This window comes from Triturus cristatus, chromosome 10 (genome assembly GCF_964204655.1).
Source record: "Triturus cristatus chromosome 10, aTriCri1.1, whole genome shotgun sequence".
Lineage (NCBI taxonomy): Eukaryota > Metazoa > Chordata > Amphibia > Caudata > Salamandridae > Triturus > Triturus cristatus.
The window spans coordinates 1059630609-1059645793 of NC_140593.1; the positions used below are offsets into that span (position 1 = coordinate 1059630609).

A 15185-nucleotide genomic window follows, 5' to 3' on the forward strand; every position below is an offset into this window, starting at 1 on the left:
GTTGTAAAAAGACTCATTCTCTACAAGAGGCACCAGTGTCATAATATAGCACCTTCAACACCATGAGTTTGAGATTCTGGATTAATAAATAAGAGGAAGGGTCCAACAAAAATAGCGAAGGTTTCATTTAGAAAACCTGTGTTTAACACAGGATAGTTATGGAACAAAAAGCAGGCGTTTCCCAAGGACATGTATGTTAAGTATTTAAGCAGCACCGAAACAATATTAAAGCCAAGAAACAAGCAAATAGAATTCCCACAGCCATTTAGCTGGAGAAGGCCAATGTTATACATAAAATGACAAAAAATGTGTCTAATCGAATTAAGGGAAGAGGAGAGCTGATGGTTAGACATACATCTATGAGCATTAGCAAAAGTGTCCACCAGAGAACACTCTTGCACCAACAAAAAAAAAAAAAAAACAGTTACCAGCATTGTTCTCTCACAGATGCTTGCACGGCTTGGGCAGACTCAGTAACCCACCAGGCTGATATCTTCCAAAGTTTCCAAACTACCACCACTCTTTTGGGTACATTCTAGCCACAGATGCACGAGGAGACTGACCTCTCTATCATACCTTACTGCTACAGCCAATTGTCCCAGTTTCTGCAAGTGATGGATAGCCTCCTCATTGTTGCTCCTAAAGCTCTCAGACTGCTAGGGAAAGCTACCCAGGGATCAGTAGGACTTCAGCCAGTGCCCAGCAAGGTCGAGCGTAATTAATTCCCAACTGGTCAGCTGGATCTTCTAGAAAGCGCGAGCCTTTCTTCTGTAAGTTTTCTCCCAGAACCTACAGGAGGGCACTCAAACTTTGGAGAGCACTTTCAGTCCCTGGGTACATCTATAGAGCGCGACAAAAATGTATTTAAATTTTAAACTTGATGCAATTGTGTTCTGGAAGGCTGCTGCTGGAAAGCCAGTTTTATAATGTATACTAGCTAGTGATTGGGAACAACCTTTAACCCAATTCTCAAATAATTCCTACATACTAGTCTACCCACCTTCTGGGCAGGTAAGTTCTTTCCTACTTTCCGGTAAATTAACTCAGATGTCAGTGTTCTGGGACACCTTGCTGCAGGGTTCAGAGCTCCTTAACGTCACTAATGGGCTATCATATTGAAATGAAGATCCACCCCCGTCAAATATCCCTGACTTACTCTGTAAATAGATTCCCCACAAATTGTGAGAAGATAGAGGATAGCTTCAAAAGACCCTAGTTATAAAGCCTTCCTAATGCAAAGGGCCGGATTACTATGCTGGCGGTTGACTGCTGCTGTCACATCAGCGTTAGATACACCACCACGTGCTCAGAGGTACTCAGCGGTCTGATCCCTGTATTACGATGCAAGCTGTCTGTGGGAAGACCAACCGCTGGAGGATCTCCCACTTCGACAGCCGTACTCTGACCACAGAGATGGCGGTCGGGGGAAAGCAGCAGCCACAGCGCTGTACAGCCGTCTACACCGCCATCCGGATTAAGGTTCCTCTTTCCGATGACCCAACCTTGGCAGTCCGACCGTTTGGCTAGAGTCGTCAGAAACAAAGGATTTCTCCTTCTCCTCTGCAGTCACCAACGTGGATCCGCAGCTGAACCCAGAAGAATCTGATCCTGTGGGCACCGGAATCCAGGTAAGTCTGTTGTGACCCATTTATCCCCATTGTCTGGAATGTGCACATATCGCCACACTCCAGCACTGTCTACATTGCAGCCCAGGGCATACTCCCACATGTGTAATGCAAGTGCATACATTTCACATGTGTATTGTGAATATGTACATACATGCATCAACATATTTCGGAATAGTGACGCCACCGACAATGACAGCGTCGCAGTGGCAGCGGTTGCATTGTAATACGGCGGGTGGCTGACCGCGGATTCAGCAGTCGGAATCAGACCGCGCACACAGTGGTCAGGCGGGGGGGTCCAACCCGCATCGTAATCAGGCCCTATGTCCTGTTTATAATAAAAATTTGAAATCGGCCAGACCCCAGCCTGGTCCTTTACTATGCTATCGGTATTCCTCATTGTTCCAGTTCTCATATTCCAAAGCAATTGTCCAGGAATTACCCCTCCCAGTCTTCCACTTGCAGAGACTGGTCAGTTGTTCACTCTCAGCAGGATTGTTTCACACCTAATCAGTATGCTGATTACTGCCACTGGACAGAAATAAAACCAGCCAAATTAAATTAACTAGCGCTAAAGCTTATAGGCAGCAACCTTTTTTGAATAAAGCTAGCTTTATACTAAATGACCAAAACTCTACCTTCACCAATTAACTTGATTTTGGGGAAATATTAAAAATGTGTCTGACTAAAGTCGGTAGTACTTTCAATAGGAAAGTGTTACAGTAGCATATGCAGGGGAAATATCCTTTTGTAACTATAGGGTCATGTTAGTCTTAGCAGTTATCATGTCTCACTTTTGTACATTAAGTACCCAGCCTTGAGGGGTAAAATGCACAGTTAAGGGGATCCGCGAAGGAGGAAGATGGTCCTGGGAGGGGGCCTCACAACCTCATTGGCAAGAAGGGTGCTCTGTACTAAGCCCAGTGCTGAGACCCTAAAGCTACACCCTGATTCTTATTTTTTGGTAATGAAATCCAACATTGCTTTAGGGATAAGTTCACCCTTACATTGTATGCAAGCACACAGCTTTTGGACGTACCAATGAGGGCAGAGCGCATGCGGATATTAGTCGACTCATGCCCAGGCACTAGATGCAGAGGTTATGCAGGTCCGCAATGACAAGCTACTGATGGTACAATGCATATGGCTTAAAGTCAGAATGCTTCTGGTAAAAGTTACCCGATTTGGAAAAAGAAGAAGATGAAGGTAACAAAAATAGCAAAGAATAGACCCTAAAATGGGCAACAGAACAGGGGCTGTGAAATGCAATTATTTGTACTGACCCTAGTGAAGCAGGTTTCACATCCAACCATTGGGTAAAATAAGCGAGAAATAGTGAGAGCGCACATGCAATCAACGAGAAGGGGGAGTGACTTAAGAAGTGTGTCTGCATATGCAGTACAAGCATGCAAAGCCTTGAATTTGCACATTTATAAAAGCAGTTTCCAGTCGCACAATTAGGTGGGAATCAAGTTTACAAGTTGAAAATCCAAAAGAGACAAAGTAAAAGTAACTAAAAATAAAAAATAAAAACAGCTTGAGCCAGCAGAGCTGCTAATGAGCATTTCCAGATATGACATGGTGGTAATATAGAAGTAGAAATAGCTATTGGGCAGACTCTAAAACCCACACTGATTTGATGAGAGAAAATCCAATCCTAAAACTGGGATACGGTGCTGTGATTTGACAAGATATAGTGATATTAAATCAAAAACTCAGAATAGCGTTAGCACTCAGAGTTCACGCAGAAAGATCCGCGTAGAAAATATTGCGACTCAGGCGCAAACCTGAAGAGTTCCCAGATATGAGGTAGTACTGCAAACCCTGAGACTGGGAAAAGATCTAGAGAGTTTGCAAGCACCAAAGCCCAACCATCTGATGCAGGTGAGTCAGGTGTGCCCTTTAACCTCTGATGTGACTCTGCATCATCTTCATCAATGTGATCATGCATCTACTCTGTGGATATCTAGATAGTATGTCAATTTTTTCCTGTGACTGAGTGTGTCATAAAAGTATGCCACATCCCACCCTCTTATCAAAGACCCTCAAACTGCCATCAACTTCAAATTACTACTCTGTAGTCACCGTGACACAAGTAATTCCCCCAGAATGCTTTGCATTCTGCAATAAAAGGAGCAGCGCGCCTTGGGTTTTACAATAGAATTTGTATTGACATTTGCTTTATTACCAGTGGGCAATTGTCCTGAAACTCTGTAAATAACCGAGTTAATGGTATGCAAGTTATCAACCTGGAAAGACTGAAAAGCCGACTCAAATTCTGCTATTTTAGGGGCAATAAATAAAACAAAATTCATCTCTTTGCAGCAGTGGGTTGCTTCATGTGATCGATCCTGATCAATAAAGTTATTAGAATACACTGTTTCCCAATCACTAAAATCTTTCTGAAGTCGTGCCCTGGTTAGAAACCAAGTTTGGTAGAACCAATCAGTTCACAGAAGCCATTCCTACTCTCCTCCCATCTTCACCCGCCTTACAACCGCAATCGTCCGCTGTCATAAATGGAGCCCTGTCAGCCGCCATCTTTGAGAGCCGGAAAGTGTGGGTGCTGGGACCTTCTTAAACAGCGGCACATTTTCTTCAATCATTAAATAACTGCTGTTATTCTAACCCAATTTTCCTAGCCCAGCTTTTCAGGATTCATGCCATGTACTCATGAAAAATAAACATGAAATAAATAACCTTGGAAAATCAATATGGTGCCAAATAGCGGGGGTTGGGACTCAGATTACAAGCGCGGGTGGTCTATATGCGCTCAAGCAATTAACAATCACGAAATTCTTAGCAGGGGCCTGGGCAGCCTTCTTCATGTCACATCATGGAAGACAATTTGAATGCAGGATCAGCTGCAGCCATTTTGTAGCGAAGGATTAATACCCTTATAAATGACACTAGACAGCCAATCAATATGGGATGATAATAACAGCACGCGGCATCAAGGGCCATTAGATTCTACAGCGGGGAGCAGGGGATAGAACCGAAATGGGCATTTAATAAAAGAAAAGAGCAGCAGAGAGGGTCAATCAGACTCTGGTGGTTAGTCACACCTGCCTTGATAGAAGAAATTAATTGCAGAAGCACAACACAAAGACAGCCTACTGAGGAGGAAAGCAAACTGCACCCACTGGAGGCTTATTGGTGATGCACTGGCTAAGCAGAAATTTTGCTTACTGGGAAATTGGTTCCACTTGAAAAGTATTCTGGATAAATACCAGGCTTTAGTACTTTTGGCCTACGGCGTTCACATGTTGGGTGGGCGGGGTCCACGTGCCCCTTCTAACAGAACTTGCCATTGTTTACAGAGCGCCCTGGGCGGAACCACATTTGGTGTCCCCTTCCCCACGTTTTTTAGGTCTCGGGACCATCCGGTCGGCAGACCGGAAGTCCGGAGATTTAATGACTTGGGAGAAGAGGGGCTTGAACCCGCCCCTCTTCTGCCCTGTTCTCCATTGGCTGGCCTCGTAAATGCTGGCCAGCCATTGGAGAAGAGGTCCCGTCACTCCACTCATGCCCCGTCCTTTTCGGATCGGGGGGCGTGTTTTTTGCGAAAAGTCTCAGGGAGGAGACAACAGCAAAACACGCCCCCGAATCCGAAAAGGAGCGGAGAAAGGCGGTCGTGTGCTCGTCCGCTCCCCCTTCGTCCGGTTGCTGCTCTGGTCTCCAAGGGTCTTCTTGTTAATGTTGAAACGCAAACATGTCATATTTTAGCCTGACTTGGGGAGCACCGAAAGCCACGTTTAAGGCATGTGTCTAGGGGTGCTGGTTGGCGCGCAACACCCATTGGGCTCACCGGGCTTCAGCCTCCCCCGAGAAGGTAAACACATTTTTTGCATTGTTTCCACCTGCGAAGCCGTCTTTGTTTTCATCCTCCGAATCTGCTGCTAGCGCCTTTCAGGGGGCACGAAAACCAAAGGATAGAGCGCTTTCCAAATCATTTCATGGGCCAAGTGGAAGAAACAGCTTTAGCAGAGAAGATTCATTTCATAGTCCGAGGTTATCATGAACATCCGGCATCCTAGCCCCTTGTGGACAAATGTTGGACACCCCTGCTTTAGAACTGCCGTAAAACATGAGGGTTCCGGCTGGTTTTTCAGGTTAATTAATCAGTACTCAGGGTGGGTTAATCTTGTGGGGATTCATTTCTAGCTCCGATTTTTATTTCTGCAGTTATCTATCATTTTTAATTAAAATGCAAAGTATTTGTTTTTATTTATACCCGGGAGGATTCCTGCAGCCCTTTTCATTGAAACAGACTCTCTCCATTTACATTTTAACCTTAACCCTTTCCTTACTCTACAGTTACCTCCAGCTTTGTCATTTCCCCTTTAGCCCATTTTCTCCTCACGGTGTCGCTCGCCAGTTCTTTTGTTTTTCCACTGAAGAGATCTTTGTATCCCGAATGTTTCTTTTAGTCCGAAACGAAGACCTGGCGCTGACCCACAATATTGACTGTGACATTCAGGCGTTGAGAAGCTTTACCCGTTACAGAACTATAGGATGGTGACGTCACGCCACCCTCTGAAAGTTGCACTATATAACAAGGGGATTTTCACCCATTGCTTCCAAATGAGTGCTTGCTGTTCAGTTTCTGCGCTGCAGGTGCATTAACCGTCCATGCGTCGTGTGCTAGGAATGTTTCACCCCCTGTGATATCTCGCCTAGAGTAGCTTACGTGGGCCCTTGTAAGGAGTTGCCTAAAGTGATGTCCCCAAGGTTTGGGGTTTCTCTTTGCCCGGAATTATCGGGTCTGCAGACTCTGGATCTGATAAACCCAACCAGGAGTCTCATGCAGTTGCCATGCCCCGCCCCAGCCCCTCTGCCTGCATACAGCACCATGTAAAGAGCAGAACAAAACTTCCCCCAGCTGAAGTAAAAAGCTCTCCCCCCTCGGCCCCCATCACCCTTCGACTGTCCGCAGCCAATGAAAGAAAATCCCGCAGCATTTACCGGGTGGTAAATCAGTGCATACTTGGGCTCGGTGTTCCACTCAAAAGGGGTAACAAGCATTTACAATGCAATGGTCTCGGCATTGGTAAAGTTAGAGCTATTGGCATTGCTCATGACATTATTTTTGTTTATGTTTTTGTTTTTAAAACATTTAAAGAAACGGCATTGTCATGAGCAATGCCAATAGCTCTAACTTTAACAATGCCGAGACCGTTGCATTGTAAATGCTTGTTGGATCTAAGTCGTAGAGAAACTGCTGCAGGGAGCTCCAGAGCCCCTCTGGAGTTTGGCGCCCTGGGCGTGGGCACAGCAGGCACATGCTAAAGGTCGGCCATTGCTCCTACCATTCACGCCCACTTTCTTACTCTTTGGTTGCCAGATCCTCACTTGCATCTCAAAGGATTCAATCGTAAACCTTAACCCTTTTCAAATGAAGCGCGAGCTGAAAGTAAGTATGGTTAATCAGTTTTATTAGCAGAAAAGACAGAGCTCACCTCCCTGCAAAGTGTATTCGATCACTGCCCTGCTGAACGTGCCCAGGCCAGCTCCGTTATACGCCGCCACCTGGATCTCATACTGCGTCCAGATGATCAGGTCCTTGACTAGGCAGTAATTAATCTCTGGGCTAGAGATGTTTTTATACTGGTACTCCCCGGGGAGGCCAGCCAGGCGATATCTGTAGAGGGAGAGGAAAAGGACATAGCAGTCAATTACATGGCAGCAATTACTCGCCCTGCACCAAGCAGCCACACAGTACTGGCCGCAAACAGACACCAGCCACACTTTTACAGCACAATCATAAAACCATAAAAAGGATAGGAGCAGAAGCACAGCCAACAACAGCCCACATCCTGGTAATGTACCCAGCTCGAATGACGAAGAATTTATAATACGAGGTCGAGGACATTACACGCTTCGGGTCAGACAAAACTGCTCTTTTATCCTGCTATACGACTGCGGGAAAAGATAGCTTTTTAAACATAACTGTTTCATAAAATCTGTGATTCGGCAGAAAAAAACGACATAACAGACAGGGAAGGGGGTGGGGATAAGGAGGTTATCAAGACACAGTTGCCAATCCATTATTTTTTTATCTGTGCACCTGACAGTGGAGTAAAAATAGTCCCGCGGTGCAGGGGGGGCCTGAGCTCCAGGGGGCCCCATCCAGCAGGATGCACGAGCAGGACTGAGAGCTCCTGACTGGGTCTGGACCATAGGACGGCCCCTCCATATTCTTTGCAGGGGGGTGGGGGGATCGAGTTTCGTACGCCCCTGGCACCTAAAACTACAGCATCCGGAGGGCTGCATTGTCCTCGCCCACAGATCATTGGAGTAGTGTGTTAGTAGGGTTGTACTAGTGATTTCACCTCCTGGTGTGATTACAGCATTGCTCTTCCCTGACTCATCACTCTCCTCTGAATGAAATGGTCCATTCGAGCAGCATCATTTTGGCTCCACCCTTTTACGTTTGACCGGGCCATGCATATATTAACATATGTGACTTAATATCATGTGACTTAATATAATTAATCTGATGTGGTGCACTGAACAGCTACAGTAAGTGCATTCACTGTGTAATCTCGACATATATAAATGTGTGCATAGCTAATGTTTTCATTACAGTAACATCGAATTGCAGTTCCTATATATATATCTGCATTTGTGTGGTCTGAAAAATGTTTTTAATCATGCATTCATTTGAATAGTACTCTGCATCTATATCTTACTGTATATTCAGCTATAAAATGAATTTAAACACATATTGAGATGCTTGCCACGTCAAGTTGACCAAAGACACTAGGCATTTAGATTTCTTAATGTTTAACATTTAACTTGAACGTTTGCTTTATATGCAATGTTTTTTCTCTCCTCTGCAGGTAAAGTTGTGTGATCTTATGAATAGAAAAAAGCACATTGTACAACAGAGATAGTGAGGCTCGAAAAGAGTATCTTTTGGCAAGAACGAGAAGTCTTATTGAACAAAGGGAGGACTACTGTTTGTACGGAATTGGGAGACAAGGGAATCTAAGGTCCTTTCTGATGTGCAGACCAAAGGAAAGGAGTTTCAAGAGTAGTTGCCAAGTTTTACTGTGTGAAGGTGGAAAATAATGAGGCACATGATCTGGGGTTCTTGAAGGCTCTTTGGGGGGTTTAATTGGAGTTCAAACCAGATAGGTTCAGATTCACTTTAGACTTTGAGAGGTAGAGACCTCTTTGCGACATCTCTTTTGTGTGGCTTCATGCTATACAATATTCCTTTCCTTTGAAGAACTTCTAAAGAGGTTCTGCTATGCTGACACATTTCTCGTTTAATTGATATTAGGGTTTCCTCAAACATTTTTATTTAGAGTAGATTAAGATTGGGAGATTTAGATTTTCCTCATGCATAACAGGCAAGAGGACCACAAATCACATACAGATCATCAAATTCTTTTCCTAATATTTTTCATTGCTATCACCGAATTTCATGCATGCTTCATGTTAATGAGACTACATTTTGTCAGATGATTCGGTCTGCCAGCAGTTATTCTGTATTTTTACAATATATTCTTGAGACTTGTGTATATCAGTCTGGCTTTGAATTTGTAATAAATCCAAACTTACTCCCATCTCCCGACTCAGAGTGTTACTGTGTGGCCAAATTGGTTACACTGTAATTGTTGAATTGCAGTTGATCCTAGCTCCTTCTATTCCTCAGGCACCTAGAAAGTTCCATTGCAGGGAGCACAAAAGAAGGAGCCGAAATACTATGTGTTAGCACTATCATGCATATGACGTGCTCTGTGGCAATTTGGTTTGAAAGCATGCAGGGGGATGGTGGAGGACAGAGTGACCATCAAGGTTTCATGTGGGATTTAAAATGGGGTTCAAGAGGGATATGGTAGAAGAACAGAGATTGATGTAGTTGTGGAAAGCAATGGAAATGAGACAGAAGATGATGTTGTAGAAACAAGGATGCAAGGAGAGTGGCATGTAGCGAAGAAATGTCAACAGAGCATGGATGCTTAGTCTTCCTAACACAGCGGGAAGGACGAGAAACAGGAAACATAAGAACTCGTTATGCCACCCATAGGTAGTGAACTGATAAAGCGGAAATTGTGCGCATGGCTGGTGTGCAGATCTCCATGATTAAATGCGCTATAAGGAAGGAAAAATAAAGGTGAACACAATTGTCTGTGACTAATGTCTCAGTTAAGCTCCTTTTGGAACATTTTAAGACCAGAATCAAGACTTCCAAAATCAGGAGTAAAAATTCCAGCAACTCTTAAAAACTGCAGCAGTGTGAAGCATCAATTCCAGCATTAAAGCCCTAAAGTCATTCTCAAGGTGCTTGGTGGCCAGTGCTTTCCATTGAATGTAGACCTAAATCATCCCTCCATTAATCAAAAAATACTCTGGCGTTGGCTTTTCAGCTAAACTCAAGAAAGTTGAAGACATTTTTGGTGTCGGCATGACACATCTTCTATCAACTTACTTTAATTTCATTTCTTCTGATAGTCAGCGACTTTCATAACTGTAAACAAGAAAGTACTTGGACTTCCTAAAAAATGTAATAATGGAGTATGCAAGAGAATAATGAATGAGTAGGTGAAAATGGTACCCAACTCAGTGGAAAATGACTGGCTTCCATTTTGACAGTGGGAAATGGGGGCTCAATGGTAAAGATTAAGTTCTGACTGCTGCTGTGTTGCTGAGATGAAACCATGGTGCAACAACTGAAACATGTACACATCCTAGAAGCTTCCTGCTCAGCATCACTCCAAGATCCGAACAAAGTCATAAGCAATTTACCTTAGAATGTACCCATGAAGGACACCGTTGTGGTCACTCTCAGGAGGTGGCTGCCACTGCACCATGATAGATTGATTAGTGCGTCCGCTGGCCACAATGTTTTTGGGAGAAGCACTGGGGGTTTCTTCAGGCAACATCAATCTAAGCAGAACAGCAGCATATAAGTCAAATGCATGACAGTGTCACAATTATTATTTAAACATTCAGCATAAAATGTACTTTTATTAAGCTTTCACATTTAAACTGCATTCATCAAAATTCGAAATACATTTTTATACCAACATTAGAAGTGTTAATTAAGAGCACACTCCAGAAACCACCCACAATCAGAAAGTTTAGAATGCTACAGTTACTTAGTAAATTAATCCAATTGACTATCATAACCATTAGAGAGTCAAAATAAGAATTTCAATTGAACAGATTTACACATTCAAATATATATAGGATTTAGTTCAACATTTTGGCAACAAATAAGGATAGCCTTAATATGTCAATGGCACATCTGCTTGTAAATCTAGCCGCCAACATAACAAAAGAGGGATGTGTTGGTTTCCTCACCCTTTCCTTTAAAGGCATCCATTCTTGTGTTCTGCACTAGGTGCTAGAGAAATTTTGAAGCTAGTGTAGGAAATTGCCCTTTTTGTGTGGTCAACCTCCACGTTTTGCTCCAGTGCCGACGGTTATGACTTTGATAGTGCACTATAGTATGCTGCCCAGACCCCAGTGCCAGTGCTCTCTCCCTAAAATTATTATGTGTAAACTGGCATCCCCAGTTGATAAGGACTTTACCTGCCTTATAAGTCCCTAGTATATGGTACCAGGGATACCAAAGGAATGGGCGGTAAGGAAGTCCCCAGGGCCTGCAGCACTGTTTGTGCCACACTGAGTGACCAAAGTAAACTACTGACAGCAGGCCTGCCATTGCAGACTGCAGGAGCAGTGCAAACTGCTCAAACTTGACTCTGCTCTCACAGCGTGTGGCAGAATCAATGTACTACCTTTACTATATATTCTCCACTAAGGACGGCCTCCTAAAGCCCAAGAAGCAGGGTGCAGTATACAAGAGGTGTGTACACGTAAGTGCACGCTTATATGTCCCTATAGTGTTTACCATTAAAGGACACTGTAAGTGATAGGCAGTCCATAGGATAACATGGGCTAGCACCCAGACAAACCCGAGATTGGCAGCTCCATTATGGTACAGCCTAAGTATATCCTATTTGGCATTGAACAACTTGCTTTCTCACCCCGGACATGAATCTTGTGTCAAGGGCTATGTGGAATGATCAAAGGTTGCCCACCTGGTTGTCTCAGCTTCTCCGTGCTCTGGCTGGCAGCCTGTGCTTGCTGCCGCCAAGACAGGATTCCGACCTCCTGCCAGGCAGTGTGATCACTCCCAAGAGTCAGGAAGAAAGACCTGGGCAGGAAGGAGATCATACCTCCTCCCTCCCAGGAAGGGTAGAGAAGTGGCACATCAAGGCAGTGAGCTTCAAAAGCTGCACCGCCTCTGATATGCATCAGGGCTGACTTCCAGAGGAGGAAATAGCCCTACCTCTGCCCCAGGCACATTTGCATTCGGGTAGGTAGGACATTAGGTATGTAATGAGGTGTACACCCCAGAGGGCTAGTCATACCACTAGGATGGGCAGCCCGGTCTGTGCACTGAAAGAAGTTATCTGCCATTTCTGGAAGTGGCAGAATAGAGGGTTTTGGGTAGCAAAAGGTGACCCACACCCCCAGTGTGGTCATCACAGGGTGTACTAGCTGCAGGGACTAGCAGCCCATTGGCTACTTGCTCCCACACCCCTAACTCACCTAAATTGAAGAGGACAAAAGGAGAGACCTGTGTCTGAGACAACAGGACTTGTACAAAGCAAAACGGGGATACTCTGCACTTGTGGCAACACTCCATGAACTGCCTGATCAAGACTCGTCCTGGGATAACTCTTAGTTCCCCAGACAGAGGGAGCCTTGTAGAAGCCTTGAGCACCCTCAGGCTGCCCTGCACTACTCGCACTAGTTCCCTGCAAACTGTAGGTAAAACAACTCTCCAGATCCAAAGAATCGCTGGGCATTGGCCCCTCTGTGGGATCGCCCAAATCTAGATGGTCTAGTGCATTGTGGGAACTGTACACCTGACTTCCACAAAGTTACAGGCAGCTACAGCGTTCCCCAGGATCACCGAATGTCAAAGTCTTTTTATCCCAGGATTACCGCTGCCAAGGCTTATTGGTCACCAGTTCGGTCAACCGGCCCCTTTACTCAATGCTGCACCTAGAGTGAACTCCATCCGACCTTCAACCAATGTCAGCAACCACTCCATTGTTGCATTTTCCATCTTGTTCTCTGCAGCACTGTGTAAGCGATAAAAGCAGCTCTCCCGCAGCTCGCATTCAGCACCAGGAATAGCCAGGACAATTCTACACTCGGGCTTCATGGGGAAGGTAAAATTGAACTGACTGTCATGACCTGCCCTGGGACCCGATTCACCTTTACTCTGCAAGGGTACCACGCAACTTCACTTGCAAGGGACCGATTGTCACTAGTAGTTTTTGCCATTGACCAAAATGTTACATTTTCACTTTATTATTTTGCACTAATTTTATATTGCTTTTAAAATGTATGACTCCAGTTATATGTATTGTATTAGTTTGTTTTGGTGTCTAAATTAAGGCAAAAATACACTCTATTTTTATAAATCAGTGTCAAATTTCTCTTGAGTCGTGTCAATTACTTATCGTCCATTTTGGTAGTCTGAAATGCTTAACACCTGTTCCTCTAGTAAAGTCTGACTTCTCTTTGCCACACTACCAGGACTGAGCTAAGGAATTATTAGTGTGAATCCAAGGACCATCTATGGGGTTCGTGACAGTATTGCGGGGGGAAGTTTAATTAGCATCACCACATAATACTCCACCTTTGTACAGCTAGCATTTAACAAACCTCAAACCTTGAATATGGTATAACTGCCTCTTTGAATCAGCCAGCTTCCCTAATCATTTTGTGTGACAGTATAGGTTGTACACTTCTCATCATCATGTACTTTTGACAGGTGGCCACGCCTCTGTAGTGTAGATTTGCTGTTACTTATCAATAAAAAGCATTTGTTAGGGTCGGGGGCTAGGGTATGATGTTAGCTTACATGTCCTTATTTGGATCTATCACAATTTCCCAAATGCACGCCCTGGTGTATGAAAGGGTTTTACCCACTATGAGTCTAAGGGAGAATGCACTGATATGTAAAGGCCATAATCTGGAGTGTTCAGTGCACATATAAAGAATGTGCATGGTTTACTGCCTTATTCGACGACTTCCACAAGCACAATACAAATTGCTCCAGAGTCCGCGTATTAAATTCCGAAATATTGAAAAAAGCAATTTAGCCTTTAACTGGTGAGCAATTCCAGTCATGCTCTCCCTTTCATCTGAGGATGCGAGGAATGAAGGTCCAAAGCTGACAGTAGCCTGATAAAGTCATCCTTCAGGTGTCACTTTGAAATGAATTCTCAAGTACCTGGGATTTTACTTTAGGGCTAGTTTGAAAGTACTACGAAGCTAAGAGCCATAGAAAATGTTAGCGGAGTTGAAAGCTGAGATACAAAATCTCACGGTGTAGGCGTAGATATTGAACTTGTAGCTATAAAACGTTTTCGTTACATAAGCAGATCTATGTTATAATATTGAATGCACAAACATTGATGTTGAAAAAACATTGAGTTAAAAACATTGAATGCAATAACATGTCAAATGCAATTTAACTTTTGGATATATACAATAAGACTTGAAAAAAGAGCACTAAACACTGCAAATTAATGTAAATAGTAACTTTGCTTTTTAACATCACAGACGTCGTTTTTTCATTCAGGTCTAATATTAACACTTATTGTTGTGGGTGGGCTTAATTGTATTCCACACAAAGAGACTATGAATGCCAGCAGGTTTCACGGGAAGGGTACATTGCTTAGTAAGTTATGTACTTGTGATTTTTCTTTTGAGAGAAGCAGGTGATCAAGAAGTGTGTGTGCTGGTGCCTTTCCCTCAACAGGTACTAAGTCCCTGTTCTTGGCAATGGTTTGATCTGTGCGGGTCATTCAGTGACTCCACTTTCTGATAGATAATAAAAGGAACTATTACTCAGCCCAAAAAAAGGGAGTGGGCCTTTAATCGCCAGAAAAGCCCGCTACGGAATAGCGTAAAGGTCAGAAAGTTCTAATTTATAAAACATAGGCCTCACGGAGCTCGAGGGGATGGAAATCCCCTCAGGCTCCTGAGACCTTTGTTCACAGCAACAGCTGTGAACAAACATTAAAATGTTGGAGCTCCGGGCTTTTCCCGGCCATTAGAAGCTCGGAGCACTCCATTGTTTTCAATTGAGCTCCCAACATTCCAGTGTTGTAATATAGCATCAGGCACTCACAAGAAAGCCAGTCAAGCTGACTACCAGGAACTTTGCACTCAAATACTGACCTAGTAGCACATACCTAGGCCGCTCACTTCACTGTGATTTAAGTGGGGCTCTCCTCTTCAGTGTGTGGCCAATTGACCACAATCCTTTAGCATCCAATTTACCACCTTGGATAAGATGACTAGAGACTAACTAAGTTCTGGTGACCATCATTATCATCTCACAGTGTGAGTCCGCCTGCAAACTGAGAAGCCGCCTTCATACTCCCTGCTTGGGAAAAGAGCAGTCGACTGCCAGACCCATTCTCAGGCTTGAAAACATGAGCAAATCCAAGGCAATAAACCCTCCTCGACCCTAAAAGTCTTCCTTAAACCTCCTGTTAAAGGTATACATAATAC

General features: G+C 44.0%; 1 protein-coding gene across 2 annotated transcripts in view; it reads right to left on the bottom strand.

Moving 5' to 3' along the window:
- The window catches only part of SDK1 (sidekick cell adhesion molecule 1), a 2285003-nt gene that overhangs the window by 678215 nt on the left and 1591603 nt on the right, over positions 1–15185 (bottom strand). For both annotated transcript variants that reach the window (XM_085629198.1, XM_085629197.1), the window contains 2 exons: positions 10383–10523; positions 7085–7266 (listed from right to left, as the gene is read on the bottom strand). In XM_085629198.1, coding sequence (XP_085485324.1) covers positions 7085–7266; positions 10383–10523 — 323 coding nt within the window. The remainder of the gene's footprint in view (positions 1–7084; positions 7267–10382; positions 10524–15185) is intronic.